The sequence below is a fragment of the Vombatus ursinus genome, unplaced genomic scaffold (genome assembly GCF_900497805.2).
Source record: "Vombatus ursinus unplaced genomic scaffold, bare-nosed wombat genome assembly UNPS02014811.1, whole genome shotgun sequence".
NCBI lineage: Eukaryota > Metazoa > Chordata > Mammalia > Diprotodontia > Vombatidae > Vombatus > Vombatus ursinus.
This window is the reverse complement of record NW_020954589.1, coordinates 17,322,272-17,346,233: the sequence shown is the minus strand read 5'-3', so window position 1 is coordinate 17,346,233 and position 23,962 is coordinate 17,322,272. Positions and strand designations below refer to the sequence as shown.

General features: G+C 37.9%; 1 protein-coding gene across 2 annotated transcripts in view; it reads left to right on the top strand.

The window, feature by feature from the left end:
* LOC114053477 (kinesin-like protein KIF6) overlaps nt 1-23,962 on the top strand; it is a 451,087-nt gene that overhangs the window by 211,094 nt on the left and 216,031 nt on the right. For both annotated transcript variants that reach the window (XM_027876576.1, XM_027876575.1), the window contains one exon: nt 7,619-7,837. In XM_027876576.1, the coding sequence (XP_027732377.1) occupies nt 7,619-7,837 (219 nt within the window). The remainder of the gene's footprint in view (nt 1-7,618; nt 7,838-23,962) is intronic.

The window sequence follows — 23,962 nt, the reverse complement described above, 5'->3', positions numbered from 1 at the left end:
TCTTCATTTTTAGGCAGAATGAGATTGGGGAAGATATTTCCAGTTGATTAATCCAGGATGACTTCTTGGAAGAACTGCTTTAAGGTTGACTAGCTTTTAGGCTGGGGAGGGCTAAAGGGATATGGTAGCAGGTAGTATTCTATATATATAATGTGTATAATGTTACTTTGGAAAAGCATTGGCGGCAGTAGTAATATGATCAAATGAAGGGGCCACTGAGCAGATTAGGAGGCAGTGTGATAATAGTGGAAAGAGGACCTGGATTTTATGCCTAATTGGTATCCTGGTGGCATTAAGCAAGTCATTTAACTACTCTGGGTTTCAATTTCCTCAGCTGTAAAAGGATCTTGTGAGACTAAGTGACAATTCTGACTTTAAATCTCTGATCCTATGGAAGTATCCTGTGGGATCAGTTAATAAGTAGAAATCAAAAAAATGGGGATATTTGGGATAGCATGGTAAAAGTCTCTGAAGCCAATGATAAGGACCTTGTACTTGAACTTTAGGAGAGACTCCAACTCTAAGTAATGATGTACTTAGTACATAGAGTAGTAAGAAAGTGAGGAAGAATATGGCTGGTGGTGGTGGTAAGAAGATGCTAGAAAGAGATGATTCTAGGTATAGTGTGATCTTAGGAAGAGGTAAAAATTATTCGAGGGAGAGATTGTTAGAGTCCAGAGTGAGTCTTTCACAGATTGCAGGGATGGAGAAGAAGGAGTGGGTTCTCAAGATGAGAAAAAAATGACAAGATTTGGTTACTGAAATGTGTTGAGCACAGAACAGTAATGTACCAAAGATGGCAATAAGCCTTTTTATGTGGGAAGTGAGTGATTTGGTGTCATTTTTACAATGAGATTAAAACCAAACAGATCTCTCTTTTCTGGGTTGGTTTATTTTTTATTTTTTTTTATTTTTTTGGCTAGAATTGGTATTGAGACAACTAATTAAAAATGCCTTCTAAGTAGAATATTAGGCAGGACTAGATAATAAAACAAGCTAATGCTTATATAGTACTTTAAGGTTTGCAAAACACTTTTACATATGTCATCTAATTTGAACCTCACGACAATCTTGTGAAGTAGGTCCAGTTATTATCACATAAGGAAAGTGAGGCTGATAGAAGTTAAATGACTTGCCCAAGGTCACAGAGCTGGTAAGTGACTTAGGTGAGATTTGAACTGAGATCTTCCTGACTCTTAAGTTCAACATCCTATCAACTGTATGACCAGATGTATACTTACAGATTTATATTGGCATAGGTATTTGGTAGGCACTTGCATCTGCAGAGCTACAACAATTTATCAAGGGTCTTGGTATATAAAAAGAAAAGCAAGGAATCAAGGACGGAGTCCTTGAATTTTCTGAAAACCAGTAGAAAATGCAACAAACATTTATTTTGTGCTAACAGTGGGCAAAGCATGGGGTAAAGCCCTAGGAGATACAAAGTCTAGTTAAGATACAATCTCTGACTTTAAGGGATTTCCATTCTAGTGGCAGGAGTAGGGTAGAAGTGGGGATGGGGAGGGGAGGACAGGAGGTCAGTAACACCAATATCTATAATATATGTTCAGTGTGTTAGAGAGTTAAAATACAAAGTGCTATGTGAGATCTAAGGATGAAGGTAGTAGCTTTTTAGTTGAGGTTCAAATTATATGGTATGTATAAAGTGGTTTGCAAACCTTAAAGCACTATATATATTTTCAAAGATAAACAGGAATTTAGTAGCAGAATAATTTGAACTTGGAGTAGCAAAAAAATTCTTCAATCATGGTCAGCATTTGTGCCACACTGCCAGAATAAAACATACACACACACACACACACACACACACACACGCACACATGCACGCACGCATGCACATATCCCTCCTTTCTGTTACAAATTCATAATCCCTTTTCTCAGGGAATGTACTTAAAAATATTTGAGTATATATTAGAAAGTATTATGTGTAATCAAAATGTATTAATATAAATTTTAAAAAGAGCTTAATGTAGTATGAAGAATGGATTGAGGAAGGAAGAGGAGACAGAAAAAAAGACCTGTAAGAAGACTGTGGCAGTAGCTACCAAATTGGGTGATAATGAAGACTAAATGAGGATAATGGCATTAGGGATAGAGAGTAGAGGAATGGATGTGAGATGTGCTGTGGAGGTGGAATTGATAAGACCAAGTAACGAAGAGAGAGAGAGAAGAGTCAAAGACGAGCAAACAGATATGAATATGAGAGGATGGGTGAATGGTGATACCATGGACAGAAATCGTGAAGAGCACTGGATTAGCAGGTTTAAAGGGAAAGGAACTGAGCTTAATTTTGTTGAATCTGAGTTGCTGACAACTCCGTGTCTTGGTTGAGAAGTCCTATAGGCAGCTGGAGAGGTGGGTTTGAGGCTCTGAAGAGAGGTTAGGACTAGAGTATAGATTTATGAGGCATTTCCCCAACAATAGTAGTGGAAACCAGTAGAAGCAAACGAGATTGCCAAGAAAGAAAGTATAGAGGGAAAGAGAAGGGCCAAAAACAGTCTCTTGGGAAATTCATACATTAAATGGTCAGGAATAGGATGAGAAGCCAGTGTATAGTGAAAAGATTGTTAGGGAAGTAGAAAAAGAACCAAGAATGTGGTGTCTAAGAAGCCAAATTGTAAATGTGAAGTGAGGAAGTGAAGAAAACTTTAAAAATGGAGGAACTATATGGAACAATAACTGGATGGGCTAGAAAAAGAGTGAAGAAAATGATTTTTTTCTAGGATTAGGGAAATCTGATCTTATTTGGAGGCAAATAGAAAGGAACTCATGGCAATGGCAATATTAAAGATGCATTAGAAAGAAAAGATGGAGCAATCACTTGGAGCCATTGGGAATGAATTATTTAATCAAGAGTGCAGGTATTAATATCTCCTTTTTGGGAAGTCTAGAGGGAAGAAGTACAGAAAAGTTGATGGTACTGGAATGCTTGAAGATTGGAGGTAGGGAGCAAAGGGAGTTCATTTCAGGTGATTGCAGTCTCAGTGAAAGTTGGGTCATTGACTCTAAGTGTAAGAGTGGAGCATGGTGTGTGTCTGGTTGAGAGGAAAAGGTTTGGGATACTTACTATGGTGAATGAAATAAGGAGTTGTTAAGAGTAGAGTAGGACATGTTGATTGTCCATCAACAGCGTAGACTCAGCAGGGATTTTCTACCATAAATTTGTAGTACCTGAAATGCATTCAGACTCAAGAATTTCCAATAAATGTAGTCTGGTAATTTATAGCCTTAAAACTATAATAATGTCTGTTCTTAGAGAATTGCGTGATACTGAAAGCTTAAGTGACTTGCCCATAACTGCATGGCCACTGTGTCTAAAAGACAGAACTGGAACTAAGGTCTTCCTAACTATTCCCACTATTTCATGCCATGTCTCAGGGCAGCAGTTAATGAGACATTCATATGATGAACTCTGGGGTCAAAACTGAATATGAAGACAAGCAAAGCCAGAATAGAGCAGGTATGCCAAGAGGATAGAGATGGGGCAAAGGACTACGAAAAAGATGAATAAATTTAGTGTCCATGAGAAAGTGGGGGAAGTAGGCTAAGAGCCTGTGGTCACAGAACAGAATGTCCTGATCTTTGAAACTGTGCCATTCCCAAAGGTGATGGAGTCCTAGGCATGACTGTGACATTTCTGCTTGAAGTGGAAATAAAGAGGGTGATTTCTGGAGTGCAGGTTAAGGAATTTTTGTGTGTTTATCTTGTCAGTGTGAATATTGAAGTAAGATGACAGGGGATGGGGTAAAGAGGAAGATAGTGCTGCAAATACTGAAGTCATGATACTAATTGGGAATATGACCTGGAAGTTAATAGAAGACTATAACAAACATGGGGAGAAGTTAGTACAAATACTGACTGTATGGTCTTCAGAATGAGAAAGGTGCCTTAGGAATGGTGATAATGAATAGTCTGGAAGCTGAAATAAAGAGCAAAAACGAGTCAGGCCCTGATTGGCTCAGAGTGAACATAAATATCAATTGTTTCTGTTTTGGACAGAAACCTTGAGGGTTTTCCCCTCCCAAATTAATTTTTTTTTGACTATTCAAGGGTCATTCTCTGCCTCATTTCTTACCTAGCCTTAATCACTGAATAGGCCTTGCTTCAATCAAACTGAGACCTGTTAAAGACCTTAGCTTAGAAAGGTTAAGGTCTCCCTACTGCATCCAGGGCCATCTCCAGTCATCCTAATCTATGTCTTGCCACTAGACCCAGATGTCTGTGGAGGAGAGTGAGGCTGGTGACTTTGCCCAGTCTTGCCTCACTTAAATCCAATTCACTTGCATGTCATGACATCATCTCCCTGATGTCATGGTCCTCTTCAAGAATAAAGAATAAACAACAACAACCCTGGGTGATGGAGCAAAAAATCGAATAGCTTTCTGGTCATCTGAATTGTGAGCTGTATGGAGAGACCATGGGAAAGCCAGGTTTCTATTAAAGTGAATAAGTAAGGAGGAATGTTGTGTGAAAATGTTCAAGATGTAGTTTATTAACAACAGAATCAGCATTTCAAAGGACACTATAAAATGGACTAAGTAGCTGAAGAACCATATCAGAGTGGGACCAAGGAAGAGGGATAAGTAGAATAGGGGTAAGGCTTCAGGAGAATATTACTCATGTTTAAGGTGGTCATCTGGTCAGAGCAGATGACTGGAAATGGGAAGCCAGTACCACAAGCTTGTGACATGCACAATTAATGATCTTAAACAGTAGAGGATTTGCAGAGTTAATCCATCCCAGAGTCTAAGATAGATTTTAGAGTGCTACTATTTTGGTGTAGATTTCCAAGAGATTTCTCCATCAGGGGAGCTGCTTCTTGTGATTCAACAAACATTATTTTGATGAAATATCTCTGAATATACTTGAAGAAGTAGAAAGAGAAACAATGGGGAGACCACTGTAAGACTATCTATTAGAAGGCCAAGGAATAAGATTATCAATTATTTTGAGGTACAGTTTCTGTGGTGGAAGTGTGGAGTACAGAAACAGACTAGTGGAGTGTAAGGAAGAATTGACTGTTAGAAATGACAAACACAGGCATGTACAGAATGTTTCTACAAGTTAAAGGAAAATATGGGTCACGAGCTAAAGAGTGAAGACAGGTTTGTCATTACTTGTCCCTAGAAATAGTGTAGTTAAGGAAGCTTAGAGAACTGGCAGATTTGATTGTGAAGACAGTGCCTGTGATCCCTGAAAGATCATGGATAATGAGAGATGTAGGACAGGAAAAGGGCAAATAGCATGATTTAAAAAAAAAAAAAAGGAAGATAATAGAGTCTGCAAACTATAGACCAACAAACTTGACTTTGATTCTTGACAAAATTTTAGAAAGAAGGATGAACAATGACAACAATATATTATTAAAAGAATGAATTATTAAAGAATGATTAATGTACATCTAGAAAAGGAAGCTGTAATCGCGTTGGATGGAATGGCCTCACTCAGAGCAAATTATGGTGGATGAACTTCATTTCCTTTTTTTTTTTTAAAAAAACAAGGTTGGGTCTAGTAGATTCAGGTAACTTCTGTGTAGTTTACTTAGATTTTGGCAAAGCATTTGACAAAGGTATGTTTTCTTGTGGGCAAACTAGAGAGATGGGCTCTAGACCAGTAGTTCTTAAACATATTGGTCTTTACACTCTTAATAATTATTGAGGATCCCAAAGAGTTTTTGCTTATGTAGGTTATATCAATATGTTATTTTAGAAATGATAATTGATGTGTTTTAAATATTTATTATTTTAAAATAATAAACATATTACATGTTAAATATTTATTAATTATTTTAAAATAATAAACATATTACATGTTAACACAAGTAACATTTTTGTGAAAAACATGTTTTGCAAAACAAAAAAAATTGGTGACAAGAATGATATTCATTGTGTTACATGTTTTTGCAGAGCTCTTTTAATTTCTAGCTTATCAAAGAAAACTAGATCTTCATCTGCTTCTGTGTTTAATCTGTTGTAATATGTTTGCTTGAAATATATAAAAACTATCTAGCCTCACATAAATGTGTAGGTGGAAAAGAGAAGAGTATTTTAATAAGCAAATAACATCTTAGTATTATTATGAAAATCATTTTGGCCCCACAGAACCCCCTGAAAGGGTCTCAGGCACTCCCAGGGTCCACAGACCACACTTTGAGAACCCTTGCACTAGAGAATAACACAATTATGTTAGTGTTAACCCCAGAGGGTCTAAATTTGGATGTCGTGGAGCACACCATGGCAAGGATGGTCACAGCATAGAAATTTTTAGAACAATAGAAAAGATAAGGAGGCGAGTGGGAGATGGGTGATTCCAAACTGTAGAAAGAGCTCCTGTAACATCCTTGAGAAGCAAACTAGCTGTAGAGACACTTCCCAGCATTGTAGGTTTGATCTGGGCAGAAGCCTCACTGAGCTAGGCCAGAGATGTCCTTTTTGTGAAATGGAGTTCTTTGAGAACAAGCTCAGTAATTAGATCTTGTGCAATAGCTGTCACCCAGTGGTTTAGCTTTTGACTGTTATACAACACATAAGGACAAATAAGGGAACTCCAAGCCACTGACTTCAGGCACAGTTGACCATCTGTATAAGGTCTGAAACCAAAAGAGACCTCTTATTTTCTCTGTTTTTGTTACAGCGGAATTCTCTGTGGGCTCCAGTTATCAAATTCTTTTGGAGTTCTGAGGCTTCATATACACATATGTGTACATGTATTATACACATATATGTATAGATGTGTATATATGTATATATACACATATACATATACATAAACATACACACACACATATATCTACCCATATTAAATAATAATGTAACATAATACAATATAATTTCTTCTCAAATATGTCCCTGCTGGGGCAGCTAGGTGGCTTAGTAGATAGAGTACTGGCCCTGGAGTCAGGAGGACCTGAGTTAAAATCCAGCCTCAGACACATAACACTTACTGGCTGTGTGACTCTGGGCAAGTCACTTAACCCTAATTGCCTCATATATATATAAAAAAAATATGTCCCTGCTACCACCAAGAGTGAGGAAAGAAGAGAATAATCTGAGTTTTCCATCACAAAGTCGTTTTCCTACTTCCTAATCACTTTTTCTCTCTCCACTGGCTCCTTACCCTCTTCCTGACCCTTCAATAGAGGCATATCCCAAGGAGCTGTATCAGTGTTCTAGTGAAAAGCCCTCCTTCATAATGTGCATCTTAAAAATTATCTGTATTAACAAATTACATTCTTTTCATTTTTTTTGGAATCGAGGATAGAGATTTTTTAAAATGTGTTTTTCAGCTATATTGACTGCATAGTAAATGAATAAATGTGTATTTTATGTTTTTATAAAAACCCTTTTAATTGGAGCCATTAATATCCAGTCTTTGGAGTTTATACAATTTAAAGTTGACTATGACAGTATGAAAAGGTTCAGTTGTGTTTACTGGTATTCAGGCACACTAACACAAGGTGAATAGCTTCTTATGAATGTTCATAAGCCTTTCCACAACTTCAATAATTTGCAGTTTCTCTCTAGTCACTTTACCAATGTGATAAATGGCAAATCTCAATAAATAAATTGTAATACAAACTCCTTAAGTCAAGTTTCAGATATTCTGGTAAATATGCTTAAAAAGGAAAAGAAGAAAGTCCAAGATATGTTCAACCAACAGAATACTAGCAGGGGAGGGACGAGGCAATCACTGAGCGCCTCCCCATTAAGTGGAGGCCTAGACGACTCTTCAAAGGTATCAATATCGAGTACCTCAAAACTGATCCGTGATGGTAACTCCTTGGACTACAGGTCTGCTTTTCATCGCAGGAAAACAGGTCAGTTAAATAAGTTTCAAGTATTTCTAATATAGATTATTAACTGCAAAATAGCTTTCTTCAGTTTGAAACATATAGGAATGCATGCCATAGCAAGGTCTATGCTGGTGTTCTTTTCTAATAACTCCCATGTCTTTTACATTCAGTTCCATTTGCCCAAGCTATAAATTGAACTGAGAAATCCAGTGAATTGGGTTTTTTGCTTTTTATACCACACACCCCCCTCCCCCCCCCAAATGAGCAAAGCCTAAACTAGACTGGAATATAACAACAAGATCTAAAAAGATCACTTGTCAAAGCCCTGTTGAGTGGTACAGGCAGAGGCTAAATGTAGCAGGCAATGAGAAATTGATGGCCAACCACCCTGGCCTGATGCTAGAGTCCCCAGGAGATCCAGCAATGAAGGAAGATTAAAGAATCCCTAATCCAGGGAAGCAGGCAAACAGTGAAAACAAACAGAAGCCCAGTTAAACAAGACTAAATCTCAAGGGAAGTAATTAAGACAAAAAAGGAAAAAGAAAAAGAAAACAAGCACTGGAAGGTGAGAATGGAAGAGTCTTCTAAAACTGTCCTTTTGCCTTTACTTCATGACTCCTTGTCTAAAACTAACTTGCTCTCCAGTTCTGAACCAGTACTAGCACTTACATGCTTTGAATGTCGGAACCACTGACAAACAAGACCTAGGAAAATGAAATGGTGGACACCTGAGGTAGCATGATGCCATGGAAAGACTGCTGAATTAGAACGCAGGGGTCCTGGGTTTGAACACTGTTAGGCTATTATTATATCTACCCGTTTGGTCTGGGGCAAATCATTTAACCTCTCTTCAGTAAAATTAGAGAGTTGAACTGGATGACTTCTAAAGTTCCCTCCAGTTCTAAATCTGTGATCCTATGATACCTTCCCCAGGGGTGTGTCTTCTAAACTGTTTAGTGATCCAATGGCTTCCCTGCTTCCAGGTTATGAAGTACTGCCATGATTCCATCTCAGGTAGATATTGCAAGCCACATGGTTTATTTTGCTGTATTTGACACTTAAAGCCCTTCACAAGCTGGCTCCAGACTTAGTTCCTATTACTCCCCTTAACACATTCTGCTTTGCAGACAAACTGACCTACTTGCTGTTATTCTATCTCCTGCCTCTGTGTATAGGCTGTCCTCCTGCCTGGAATGCCCTCTGGGCTAATTTCTTTCTCTTAGAATCCTTTGTTTCATTTAAGGCTTAATACATGTGCCATGTCCTTCTTAAGAAAGACTAAGAAGTCTTTCTTAATTCCCCTAATTGTGATACTCTTTCCATTCTCAAATTATCTTGTATTTACTTACATGTTTATTTATATGTTATCTCTCTTCTTCCCTTTCCCTTTCCTTTCGCCTCCTCCCATATAAGCTCCTCCTTGGCAGGAGCAGTTTTTTTTATTTTAAATTTTTGTTTTTGGTCCCCAGCCCCTAGCACAGTGCTTTGCACATAGTTGGTGTTTAATAAATATTTATCGTATGATTGAATAAGAATCAGTGGGCCTTTCCTATCAGCATATTGGATAAGACCAATTCATCACTGTTCTTTTACCATTCATCTTATACCAAGAAATACTTAATAAATAGTGTACCCAAAAGCTATTTTTTCTTTCTTCTTGTTTTATTTTATTTTTTCATTATAAATGTAAAAAAAAAGTGGTCTGTTTGGTAATTTCATTGCCAAATAACTCAAAAGATTCTGATTTCTGATTATCCAGGCCATAAGGTATTTATCAAAGAGACAAAAAATGATAAAAAAGGAGCCATTTCCTTTTAAGTGGAATCCATAGAATATTATCTACCACACTTCATCATGATTCATATTGGCATAATGAAGGATGTTGGTGATGAAAGCCAAAAGTTATGGCTGCCATTTTGATTTTCTACATAGGAAGGAGAATTAGAGTAAACTACTTCTTTAATCTACCTTCTCTAAACACCATCAAATCACATTACTGTAAACTTTCTTATTATTCAACATGTCAGGAAAATGGGCTTTTCTGGGTAATTAAAGTATTTTGGTTAACAGAAATTACCAATTTTCTAAGAACAGAAGAAAGTAAAATACATTTAAAACTAAAACTATACTGAGGATAATTGTCTCTTTTTTTTTGGTGATTCAGAAGGAATTTTAGGATTTTGTTCAGCAGTATCTCAAAATCATTATAAGGATGAGCTTTCATTGCCCTGGAGGTATACATATATGCTACTTGAGCTAGAGAAACTACTCCGAGTAAGAAGAGGAATAGGAGCATTTACAAAAGATAAATGTATAGCTTTGATTGTATGAAACTTAAAATCTTCTGCACAACAAAATCAATACACCTAGGACAAGAAAGGAAATGTCTAGATGTATCAGATCTGGTATGAGTTTGGTGTCCAAGATATATAAATAACTTACAGACATATTTAAGACCAAAAGTAATTCACCAATAGATTAATGGTCAAAGGATTGGGGGAGGGGAGGGGCAGTTTTCGAAAGAAGAATTGAAGTCTATTAACAGCCCTCTGAAAAGACGCTCTAAATTACTACGAGTAAGACAAAAGCAATTCAAAACAGCCTTCAAGTTTCACCTCACATCCTGAAAAACAGCAAAGTTGAGAAAATACAAGTAGTCAATAGTGGAGGGGTCAAAGAAAGATAAGCACATTACTGCATTGTTGGTAAAGAAATTATTTCAGTAGAACCACTTTGGAAAGCAATTTGGAATTATGCAAAACAATGACTAAAGTGTTACCTTTCAACCCAAAAATTACACTAGGCTTATATCCTAATACCCAAGGGGGTTATTGATAAGAAGAAAGCTCCCTTCTATATCAAAATATTTGTAGCGGTGCTTTCTGTTATACCAAAGAATTGGGAACAAAGTAGATACCCATCAGTTGGGGAATGGTAAAGCCAATTGTGGTACATGAATGTCATGGAATATTACTGTGCTATAAAAAATTATGTATGTGATGAATATAAAGAAGCATGGAAAGATTTATATGAACTGATACAGAATGAAGTAAGCAGAGTCAAGAAAACAACATATACCATGACTATAACAAAGATGCCAATTATATTTATTTTTTCAAGTAGAAAGAAGCAATGTAGTATAGTTTATAGAGCACTGGAGTTGGAATCAGGAAACCTGGATATAAATCATACTTTAGATTCTTACTAGGTTCATCACCCTGGATTTAACTGTCTGTGCCTAATTTTTGTCATCTATGAAGTGGTGATGATAATAATATCTTGAGTATGCTATAAGTATCAAATGAGATCATGTCTATAAAACATTTTGCAAACCTTAAAGTACTAAAGAAGTGTTAGTTACTGTTATTTGAAAACTCTAGTTAACAGAAGATCAAGTAACATAGTTTTCACAGAATCAAAGAATCTCAGAGATGGGATTGACCCAGATGGGCACTTCTCTAACCAATATCGGAACAGTAACTCACTCAATGATAACCTGACAAGGTCATCTGACCTATATTTGAAAACTGCAATGGGAGGAGGACTCAGTACTTTATAACCTTAAAGCACTATATACATGCTAACTAATACTGTTATTATTACCTCCATAGGTATCTTGTTTCTCTTTGGGGCAGCTCTAATATTGGAAATTTTTTTCCTTCTATTGAGCTGAAATTTGTCATTATGAAACTTCTTCCCATCATTCCTAGTTGTTCCTTCTGGGGAACAAATAAAGCAGACCTAATCCTATTTCAAATGTTTAAGACATTTGTCAGGGCAGCTAGGTGGCACAGTGGATAGAGCACCGGCCCTGAAGTCAGGAGTACCTGAGTTCAAATCCGGTCTCAGACCAAACACTTGACACTTACTAGCTGTGTGACCCTGGGCAAGTCACTTAACCCCAATTGCCTAAAAAAAAAAAAAGACATTTGTCAAATCTTTTCTTCTCCATGCCACACACCTCTAGTTCTTTTGACTTATCCTTGTCTGGCATGATTTCAAGCTTTCTTGCTATCCATGATGCCCTGTTCTGCATGTGCTCTAACTTGTTAATGTACCCCTGAAAATATGGTATCTAGAAGTGCACAGTGTACTTCAGATGTGATCTGAATGGAGCAAAGTTCAACAGGACAACCCTCTTTCTTATTCCAAACAGTATGTTTCTATTAACATAAATTAAAATCATATTAATTTGTTGGCATCTGTTTCACACTGTTGACTCATACTGGTAGTTCTGCTGGGGAGATATGACTCATCCTGAAGTTAAGAGTCCACTGAAACTCCTCAGGTCTTTTGTCACATGAACTGTTTCTAGGAGCATCTTGTTGCATACACTGTCTTGGTTTTTAGAATGGAGGTATGAGACTTTTTTGGAAACCTCATTTTGTCTGATGGACAGCCTACCTGCTGTATTAGTATTTATGCAATTTTAAAGACTATGGAAAAAACAGTGTGTTAGATAAATCCTGAGGAGGATTTATAGAAAGACATGGACAAGAATCACACTTAATGAAATGATGGAAGAGGTCCTCATATCAATGAGATCATGGATCCCTCCAAATATTGAAGCAGGACTTTACATTTATCCGTAGTGAATTTCATCCTAAGAAGCCCATGGGTCTACCAGCTAGTCATTAAGAACTTTTGTGGGTCCCAGTTCTGTCTTCCAACTTGTCATCTCTCTCTAACTTGTGTCATATGCAAACTTGATAATCCTAGAATTTTACCCAAATCATTAATTTAAAATGTTTGATAGAATAGATTTAAGGAAAGGTCCTTGGGTACTTCACTAGTGACCATCTTCACAGTTGATATTTATCCATTATTCATCACTCTTTGGGTACAGTCCAAGGGTTCTTAATCTGGTGCCTGTTAACTTTTAAAAAATATGTATTTTGATAACTTTTGTTGTTGTTTAGTCGTTTCGGTTGTGTCCAACTCTTCATGACCCCATTTGGAGTTTTCTTGGCAAGGATACTAGAATGATTTTGTACTTCATGTCCTTCTCCAACTCATTTTACAAATGATAAAACTGAAACAAACAGGGTGAGGTGACTTGTACAGGAACACACAGCTAGTCAGTGTCTGAGGCTGGATTTGTGCTCTGGAAGATGAGTCTTCCAGACCTAACACTCTATCCATTTTGCCACCTGGCTGCCCCATTTTGATAACTATGTTTCAATGTAATTGTAGTAAATATAATAAAAATAAAGTAAAAAATAAAATAGAATTAATAATAAATATAATATAATCCTATATACTTTATGCATTTAAATATATCATTCCAAGAAGGGTAAAACATAGATTTCACTGCTCAAGGGCTCCTGGTCTAGATATTTAGTTATCTCCTTAACTACCTAGATGTACTATCATCTAGCCCAGCAATTCTAAAACTTTTTTGGTCTTAGGACCCCTTTACACTCTTAAAAATTATTGAGGGATCCCCAAAGAACTGTTTATTTCAGTTATATCCATCAATATTTACTATATTAAAGATTAAAACATGTTATTATTATAATGAAAGTAGTTTTGACCTCAAAGTTAAGAAGCTTTCAAAAGTAAATCACTAGCACACCCTATTTGAGAAAAACTGCTGGGAAAAGGAGAAATTAACTTGGCAGGAGTTAAGTTTAGGCTAATATTTTGTACTATATTATCACAATAAGTTCAAAATGGGTACATCATAAGGATATTAGAGGTCACACCATTAAAAAATTAGAGAAGGAGATCAGATACCTTTCATATATGGGACAACAGGGCTGGTTCTTACCCAAATAAAGGACAGATGCTATTGTAAACTAAACTTAAATTAGACTTAGCCAAACCACTTAAGTTTTAGGTTTTAAAATGCATTAGGGACCCTAATCATTAGGATTTAAAAGATCGTACTTTAGAAGGATACACTTAAAATGTAAAAAGAAAAAAAAAAGGAATAAAAGTCATTCCTATCTACTTCCACAATCACCAGGTCAAGAGGGCACACTGAAGACATTAAAAGACCATGGCAACCAACATGTTTAGCATTTAGCAAGCCATAAAAAGCTTAGTATTACTGCCGCCAGTCAACCTCTGATGTTTCCCACAAGCAATGAAAGCTTAGTAGTGCTCTTCTGGCAGTCTTTTCTCCTCCAGGCCAAGCTGGAAAGAGAGACTTCAGCTAAGGATTGGTTAGATGCAGGAATGTCCAGTGGTGCAAAAGGATGACTGCCCTTTCCTGGTGACTGCTAAGCTTCTAGAGTAGAGGCAATCACAAAATATAAACTAGATAATTTTGATTCTGTGAAATTGAAAAGCTTTTGCACAAACAAAATCAGTACGAGTAGAAAGGAAAGCTACAAATTGGGGGGGGGGGGATATTCTTTGCATCAGCAATCTCTAATAAGGGTTTGCTATCCCAGATACATGCGGGAACTAACAAATAATAACAAATTTATGAAGCATTGCTCCAAATCACTAATAACAAAAGAAACAAATAAAATCAACTCTGAGGTTTCATCTCAGACCTAACAAATTGGCAAAAATGGCAAAAGATAAGAAGAGTCAGTGTTGAAAGGGCTGTGAAAAGAAAGGGACAGTGATGCAGTCTTGGTAGAGCTGAGATTGGTTTAAATATTCTAGAAAACAATGTGAAATTATGCTAAAAACAAATGACTAAAATGCCTCTATCTTTTGACCTAGATATCCCAAAGCTAGGCATATACACCTACACAGAAAGACAGAATGTCCTATACACCAACATACTTATAGAAAAACTTTTTGTAATAGCAAAGAACTAGAAATAAAATATAGATTCCAACTGGGGAACAACTAACCCAAATGTGGTACATGAATGTAATAGAATAATACTGTACTATAAGAGGTAGTATAGAAAAGAGACATTCTGGATGAAGGTGATTTAAGAACCAGATATATCAATAAAAAGAAAAGAAAAAAGAAATCAAAGGTCCAGGTTTAAAAAAAATAGTTCCATAAGATTGATAGCTGAACGGAAAATTATGGGTCATCTTTTCATAGGATAATAGATTTGCAGTTGGAAAGGGCTTTAGAGGTTATCAAGGCAAACTCTTATAATTTCCCAAAGTTATTCATGTTTTATCCAAGGTTATTCCATATCCAGTGTTGGTTTTCAGGGTGGGAAGGGAGTGAGGTAAAACAGATTTTATGTAGAGGGATGAAGAATGGGGAAGAATTGAAGATGACTTCAGAAGTTCTCATCTGGAAGACTGGAATAATTGTGATAAAAATGAGTAGAAATGGGAGATTTCAAAATGAAATGCTTTAGAAAGAAAGAGGGAGGCAGTGAAATACCATATAAAGGTTTTTGTTGTTTTTCAGGCACGTCTGACTCTTCATGACCCCATTTGGGGTTTTCCTGGCAAGGAAACTGGAGTGGTTTTCCACTCCCTTTCCTTCTCAAGCTCATTTTACACATGAGGAAACTGAAGGGTAAAGTGACTTGCTCAGTCACACAACTAGTCAGTGTCTGAGGCCAGATTTGAACTCAGGAAGATGAGTCTTCTAGACTTCAGGCCAAGCTCTCTTTCCACTGTGCCACCTAGCTGTTCATAAAAAGAATATTGACCCTGGAATCATAGGATCTTGCTTCAAATTCCGCTTCTGCTGATTATTACTTCATTGTGCCTTTCAATAACTCATTTACCCTCCCTGGGGCTCAGTTTCATCATGTATAAAATGAAGAGTTGGTCAATAAGGCCTTTGAGATCCCTTCTGATTTTAGATTATGAGATCATTTTATAGATGAGGAACTGAAGTTCAGTGCTTTGCCTAAGATCACACAAATATTCAGTGAACACACCAGGATTCCATCTCATATCCTTTGACTGCAAATCAAGATCTATGATCCTATGACAGTTTTGGTTTTTGACACAGTGTTTGAGATAATAATGGAACATCTAAATGAAGATGTGCTAAGAGATAGTCAAAAATATGGGACTAATGTTGGAGAGAGGTTAGAACCAGAAATGTTATTTGAAAAATCATCCCCATGGGTGGTGATAATGGAAGCTATGAGAATCAGTGGGTTAATATTGGAAATAAAGAGAGAAAATATAGATCATTGAGGGCCACTCATATTAATAGGGGTAGAGAAGAAGGAGAGTCTCTGTAGAAAAAAAAATCTATAGGTTCATAAGATCGCCTTTATTTAGGAAGATCAAATTTGGGATTTATTTTGGGGTGATGCTTCTGGTATATATTATTTCTTATTTCCTGTGATCAATAAATATTTATTGAGTGGCTTCTCTGTATAGGATACCATGCCAGGTGCTATAAATATAAAGAGTTATGAGATATGTACCCTGCCTCAGAGGGACCTACATTATAATCAGGGTGACAGGACATATACAAGATAACAACACAAGGTAGGGTTACCTATGTCAATTGGGCTCATGGCCCTTGACAGTTACAGATTGGGTTCACCTGGTGGAGGTGGGGAGGAGCAACTTGTCTCGATAATAATTTATATAGCTTGTTTTGTTACCTCCACACACAATTTTCCCTCTGGGAATACCAGATTTTGGCTTATGTCTAAAGACTTGTAGTTCACCTGCAAGCATTCAGGCTAAAAATATACATAATATGGGGGCAGAGTTTAATTAGCCTGTCCAAAACACACAGAATGAACTTTTAGCTAAACTCAAAAGACAAGGAAACTCTTTCCTCTTTTCCAGAAGACATTGAGGAAGCCGGTGCTCTAGGTACCAGTGTATATATGAAGAACCTTCAGGTTCTTTCTGAGTTCATATGCTCCACTTTCCATGTACCTTGGATCTCCTCACCTGCTGTCTTCCCTAGGAGATTGTCCCCCTCATCATCCCATCTCTCTAACCTTCAAACCCTCTTTACTGATTCTTTCCCTGCTGCCTGCAAACATGCCCAATTCTCCCCCATTCTTAAAAAGTCTTCACAAGACCCCTACATGCCCTTAAGCTATCATCTTCTCACTGCTTCTCCTTCTCCTCCTTCTCATTGCTTTAATTCAGCCATCATCACCTCTCCCCTGGACTACTGCAACTGCTTACTAATTGGTCTCTGCCTCAAGTCTCCCCCCTCTCCAATCCCTCTTCTGCACAGCTGCCGAAGTAATTTTCCTTAAACACAAATCTGACCGTGTCACTCCCCTCCCCTACTCAATAAACTCCAGTGGTTTCCCACTGCCTTTAGGATAAAATATTAACTCCTCTGTTTGGTTTTTAAGGCTTTTACAACTAGCCTCATCTTTCCAGCCTCATTATACATTTACTCAACTTTATGATCCAGCCAAACTAGCCTTCATTCTTTTCCTCACACACTCTGTGCCTGTGTATTGGACGCCCCCCAAACCTGGAATGCCTTCCCTCCTCACCTCCATCTCTCGGGATACCTCCTTTCCTTCAAGAAGTTGCTCAGGCTTCTATACACAAAGACTTTTCTGACCCTCCAACTTCCAGTGCCTTCCCTTCTTGTCAACCTTGTATTTCATTTGTATTTGCTGTATACACACACACACACACACACACACACACACACACACACACACACACACACATACACATTCTTTATATATTTACATATGTGCATGTTATATTCCCTGCTAGTACGTGAGCTAAGCATGATTTCAGGCATGATTTCATCTTTTTTATCTGTATCCCCAGCTTCAAGAACAATGTCTGGGACAGTAGGCACTTAATAATTGCTTGTTGATTGGTTGATTGATTGCTCAACTAAATTTCTAGAAAAAGCTATCTGTGCACATTCCCTCTACTTCCTTTACTTTCACTCACTTCTTATCCCTTTGAATTCTAGCTTCCAGCCTCATCACTCAATGGAAACTGCTTTCTCCAAAGTTACCAGTGGTCTCCTTATTGCCAAATCTGATAGTCTTGTCTAGCAGTGTAGTGGTAAATGTTTAACAACCAGCTCCCCATCAGGGAGAAGGGATATATGCAGAACACAATTCTGAGTTTAATTTGCCTTATTAATATTTTTCTCTATCACATTCTTAAGCTTAAACCATCAAGAAAATGATAAATTAAGCCTTAGTTTATAACATTTGCCAATCTCTGAGGTACAAATGCTGTCACTGAAAACTTAACAATTGGCTTTTGAGAGCCAATTCAGTCTAGCTCTGACATATACCTGGCTCAGACCTCATCCTTTTTGACCTCTCTGAAGCATTTGATACTGTTAATCACCCTCTCCTTCTGCATAGTCTGTATTCTCTGGGTTTTCATGGCATGGTTCTCCTTCGCCCTATGTGGCTTCTACCTCTCAGTCTGCTCTGATGATTCACTACGTCATGCTCACTAACTGCAGGTGTTCTCTGAGGCTCTGTCCTGAGGCCTGTTCTTTTCTGTATTTACACTCTCTCACTTGCTGTTATCACTGGCTTCTCACTCTCATTTACCCCGTAGAGCTCCTCAGTTGCCAAATCTTGTTCATTCTACTTCCAGCTTATCTTTCTTTTTTTTTTAAATTAAAATTTATATTTTTTAATTAACCAAAATCTGTTTCTCTTCCTCCTTCCCTCCCCCCATACCAGTTGGGAGAGTACCAGAGGGTAGCTGGCATGGGGGCATGAGGATGATATTGGAGGTAGAAACCAGGCAGAGCAGCTGATGGCAAAAGTATGATAAAAAGATGGTAACTGAGGGTTTGAACAAATGAGGGTGCTGGTGTGGAATGAGGACCAAAGCTGCAAGTCTCCATGATGTTGAGTTTCCTGGTGAAGAGCCTGTGGAGGTGAAAGGGAAAGGGCCATCACGACTCTAATATTGGGGTCGAAATCAGGCAGAGCAGTAATCTACTGTTCGTACAGTTGCCAGACTGATCTTTGTAAAATCTAATCATGTCACTCCCCTACTCGATAAACTCCAGTGTCACACTCTCCTCCCCACAACCTTCTCAGACATCCAGGATCAAATATAAACTCCTCTGTTTGGCATTTAAAGTCCTTCACAACACGTGGTAGCACAGTGGGTAGAGCACTAGACCTGGAATCAGCAAGATTTTGATTCCAATCTGGCCGCAGATACTAGGTAGCTATGTGACCTTGGGCAAGTAACTTACCCTCTGTTTGCCTCACTTTCCTCAGCTGCAAAATAGGGATAATAATAGCAACTACTTTGCAGAGTTGTTGTGAGGGTCAAATGAGATGATATTTTTAAAGAGCTTTGCAAACCCTAAAACGCTATGTAAATGCCAGCTGTCATTCCTTTGAGACTACAGGAAAGAATAAGAAGTTAGACATAAGCACAGGGATAAGTTGATCCAGTGTGTGTTTCTAAATCCAGCAGAGATATCTAAAGCAAGATCTTACAAGGATGATATCACATTCCTTACCTTAAAAGGAAAATAAATCTGCAAAGCTTTGGCAGATGGCCTTTAGCAAGGCCAAAATCTTCCTATTCCTGCCTACTGACAAGTAGGTCAATATTGGTATATACGACCATTTGGGAGTCTTCTTCCTTAAATTGTAAGTTCTAGAAGTCATGAGCTGTGTTGGGATGGTTCTCTTTGAATGGTGCCTCATCTGTGCTTTATGCAATTAGGAATCTCATAAGGACTTTATGATGACTGGTACTAAGGATATATATGGTCTCCGAAGTGCTGACCCAGACTATCGCTTGTGTAATGAAAGTGGATTAGCTTGCTTCCTGCCTCTTGGCTCCATATTTCAAAGCTTATTACATAAATATAAGATATTTAGAAACTTGGGCCACCTGATTTTTCTAGCTTTCTAAAGAATTTGGCTTTGGAATAACTCAAATAGTGTACTCATTGGGAGGAATTTTTTTTTCTCCTTATTTGCCATAAGAAATAAAGATGGACAAATCAAGACATACACTCAGTTCTTTCATAAGCTACTTCTAAATCTCATCATTTTGAGCATTTCTATGCTGGCATGATGGAGTGTTTTCCAAATCCTAGTGGGCCAAAAATGCTATTTTCACTTTCTACCTTGGCAGCGTAAAAAGTGAATAGCAGTGATTTTCCCTCTTTCTGCATGGCTGCTTTCCAAAGCTGCTGAATTGTATTCTACCATTGAAACTGGTCTGGAAACAAGGGCACCCTGAGGTAGTGAATCCTTTACTCAACATCCTTAGTGCATAGCACTGTGTATAGATGGTGTTGGTGGTGATGAAGAAAGGCTGCTCCATCTTCCTCGCCAGAATTAGCAATCGCTCATTTTTTATCATCAGTAATGGTATCGGTGGCCTGCCATGGTCTTCAATGCCACAAACTAGTAACCCATTTTAGGACATTTCCCTGTGGCAAAATGGAAAGAATCCTGTTCGTTATTTTTGAAGAGAATTTATGAGATCTATGCCAATGCAGAAATAGCCCTGATGACTCTGCCCAGGCCTTTGCTTTTCAATTTTTCCTCCTCCTTCTATATTTCTTTCTCCTTTGCTTCCTCCACACAACCTACTCTGTCTCTGCTTGACCCTCCTGCTTTCTCTCTCCTAGCCAACAGTGCTGGATAATTTCCCTCCATCTTGGATCAAACTGTTACTATCAAGACTTAGACCACGGTTTTTGTTCGGAGAATGAATTAAGTTTATTCAAATAGAAAATCACTGGAAAAAAAAATAATGGAAACTGTTTGTAGAGTCCAAGTACAAATGAGGTAAAGTTTTTTCAGAGAATAGTATCTTATTTGAAAAGGGGGACTGTGGGTATGTTTTCACTGTCACTGGATCTTTCTCTAGCAACAATGTTAAGCAACAGTAAATTCACATGTAGATTGATAATGATCTAGCTGTTATAATGCACTGATTTTTTTCCTTAAATTCAGTTCTTATAAAACTGAAAATAAAGTACAGAGTGAAATGGATCTCTTTGTAGAGAAAAATCAGCCCTGATGAAGAATTTGGGTACAATAGAGTAGATTTTCAATATTCTGTTCAGAGAGCACATGAATAATTTATATTAAGAAGCTGACCATAATATAATCAATCAGTAAAGATTTATTAAATACCTACTATGTGCCAGGAACTATGCTAAGCATCAGGGATGCAAAAAGAGGCAAAGGACAGTCCCTGCCCACGAGGAGCTTAAAATCTGAAGAGGAGATAACATGCAAGTAAATATATACAAAGCAAGTTATATATAGGATAAATAGGAACTAATAAACAGAGGAAACGCACTAGATTTAAGAGGAATTGGGAAAGGCTTCCTGTAAAAGATAGGATTTTAGTTGGAACTTGAAGGAAGGGAAGCCAGGAGGCTGAGATGAAGAGGGAGAATATTCCAGGCATGGGGGACAGCCAGAGAAAATGCCTGGAGCTAGAAGATGAAGATTCTGGAGAGTTCAACAAGGTACAATGGAAAGAAAGCTGGACTTAAAGTCCAAGGACCCTGGTTCAAATCAAATACTAAGAACAGCCAGGAGGCCAATGTTACTCAAAGAGTACATGGTGGGGAGTATAGAGGAAAAGACTGGAGAAGGGAAATGGGGAGGCTAGACTGTGAAGTACTTTCAATCCCAAACAGAGCATTTTGTATTTTATCCTGGAGGTGTACGTAATAAACCCGTTTTGGGAAGGGGGAGGAAGTATTGTTGTTGTCTTTTATGGTTTTTTTGTATTATTGTTATTGTATTTTTATAATTGTATTATTATTGTTGTCTATTATTGTTTATTATTATTGGTATTATCAGTTTCGGTTAATGATCTCCTAAGTTAAAATCGCATATAGAAAGTCAATTTGACCATCATTTACATTGAGACTGCCCACTGTATTTCCTAAGGTTATATAAAGAGCTTCTCGCCCTCTGCATGTACTCCCAACTTTTTGCTGAGTATGGCTTCTTTCAAATTTCTGGTGTTAAAAGAAAATGAAATGGTCCAAAAAATCCACCAGATAGCTTGTGTTCTGTATGACCTTTGTTAAGCATCCTGTCAAGCCAGAAGAAGGGGCCTTTGTTGTTGTTGTTATTGTTGTTCTTTGGGTTAAATGTCTGCTTTGGTTTTATTGAAATAATAAGGCCTGTTCACCTCCACAGTTTGCAAGGAGTCATATTGTTCTTTTTAAAATAGCAACAGTGCTGGGTTGTTGGATTTTTTTTTTTAAATGTTCTCTGACTGCATGTTCCAAATAGTCACCTGGAACCAGTCAGTATTCAAGGAGTCCTTGGTGACTCATTGTGTCCTTTAACTGTTTCAGCTGCTAACAGAACTGCTTCAGCCACTCTCCCAGGTGATGTCATTGGAATTTTGAAAAGTGAATTGAGAATTAAAGCCTTCAGGTTTTTTGGCTCTTGCCTAACAGGTATTTTACCTGTTTGTAACATAAATGTCACAGTGCCTTGCACTAAGTAGGCAATCAGTAATTGTTTCTTAAATTAAGTAAATGATAATAACATTCCTTATGACCTTTCTTGACTTCCCATTAGCCAATAAACACTATCGAAACAATTCCATGATCATCTGTAGGAAGGAAGGAGCTGGGGCATCATTAATTGGGTTAATGTTTTTGATTTTTAATTTTCAAAATCTAGGATTTGAGGTCCATAGGCAGAACCCAAATTTTGAAAGGTTATGTTCCAAAAATGTATAAGTTGATTGTTGGAAATTCAGAACACATTTTCCCTTAGAAACAATATTATAATGGGTTTTAGTATTCCTAGACAAGTCTGCAAAAGTCTAATAGGGGTATAATGTGACTGAATGAATGAAAAAGCATTTATACAGTGCTTACTATGTTCCAGGAACTATACTGAGCTCTAGGGATATTAGTACGAAAGCAAAGACAATCCCTGTTCTCAAAGAGATTACATTGTAAAGGGAGGAACAACACACATGGGGGAATAGTGTCAAAGAAGGGACACCCCCCCCCATAATGACGAATGGGGTCATAGGAAGATCTGCTCCTGGAGCAGTGGATTGACACGCCACTTCCAGAAACAGTGACAGAATAAATTTGATCATGGTGGGGAGGGGGGCAGGAAGGGGAAAGTACATTCAGCAGCAAGGTACTTGCGAAAGTTGAGAAGACTGTGGAGTAGGGAGTGAAGTGAAGTGAAGCACATATGGGAGCTGCCTGAAATAGCAGGCCAAGGGAGTCAGTCAGCAACACTTTGGGGAGAGAGCACGGGGACCCAGGATGGGAGCTCCAGAAATTAAACCTCTGGGGCCATTCTATGGCATTAATATCACTGTAGTATTATCCACCATTTATAATGTTGTTTCTATGGGAAAATATATTCTGAATTCCAACTTGGGATGTCAAGAATGCATCTCCTCCAACCCACACGCTGACATGGGCATGGAGACTCCCCAACAAAAGTATCACCCTCCCCAAGCAACAGTAATGAAGATTTATTCATTCAGCCTTTCAACAAATATATTGAGCATCTCTAATATATGTCATATATCCTTTGTCTGCCTCAGTTTCTTCATCTGTAAAATGGGGATAATAATGCCCCCCAGGATTGCCATGAGGATCAAATGAGGTAAAATTTACAAAGTGCTTTTACAAATCTTAGAGCACTATATGAATGTTTGTTATTATTATTATTATTATGTTACTCTACTAACCTAGCTGCTCTAGGACATAGTCAAAAGGAGGGGTGGGGAACCTATGGCCTTGAGACCACATGTGGCCTTCTAGGTCTTTGGGTGCAGCTTTTTGACTGAGTCCAAGTTTTGTGGAACAAGTCCTTTTATTAAGGGGAGTTTAGATTCAGTCAAAGGGCCACACTTGAGGACCTATAGGACCACATGTGGCCTCGAGGCTGCAGGTTCACCACACCTGGCCAAAAGCATAAGATCCTACCCTATGTTAGTTTTGTTTTTGCTTTTTTTTTTTTTTGATGAGGCAGTTGGGGTTCTGTGACTTGCCCAGGGTCACACAGCTAGTAAGTGTCAAGTGTCTGAGGTCAAATTTGAACTCAGGTCCTTCTGACTCCAAGGTCTGAGCTCTATCCACTGCATCACCTAGCTGCCCCCCCACCCCCGTGTTAATTTTATATATGGGAGAGCAGGTGAGGAGAATTAGGAGCAACCACTCCTTTAAGAGGCAGGGGTGAGTTTAGTGGCAGCAACTTTTGCAGTAATAGCATTTGTTGTTCTTGTGTCTCTGTATAGGCCACCCATATAGTGACACCCTAAGTCCCAGGTATCAGGCCAGATTTTAGACAGACAGAAC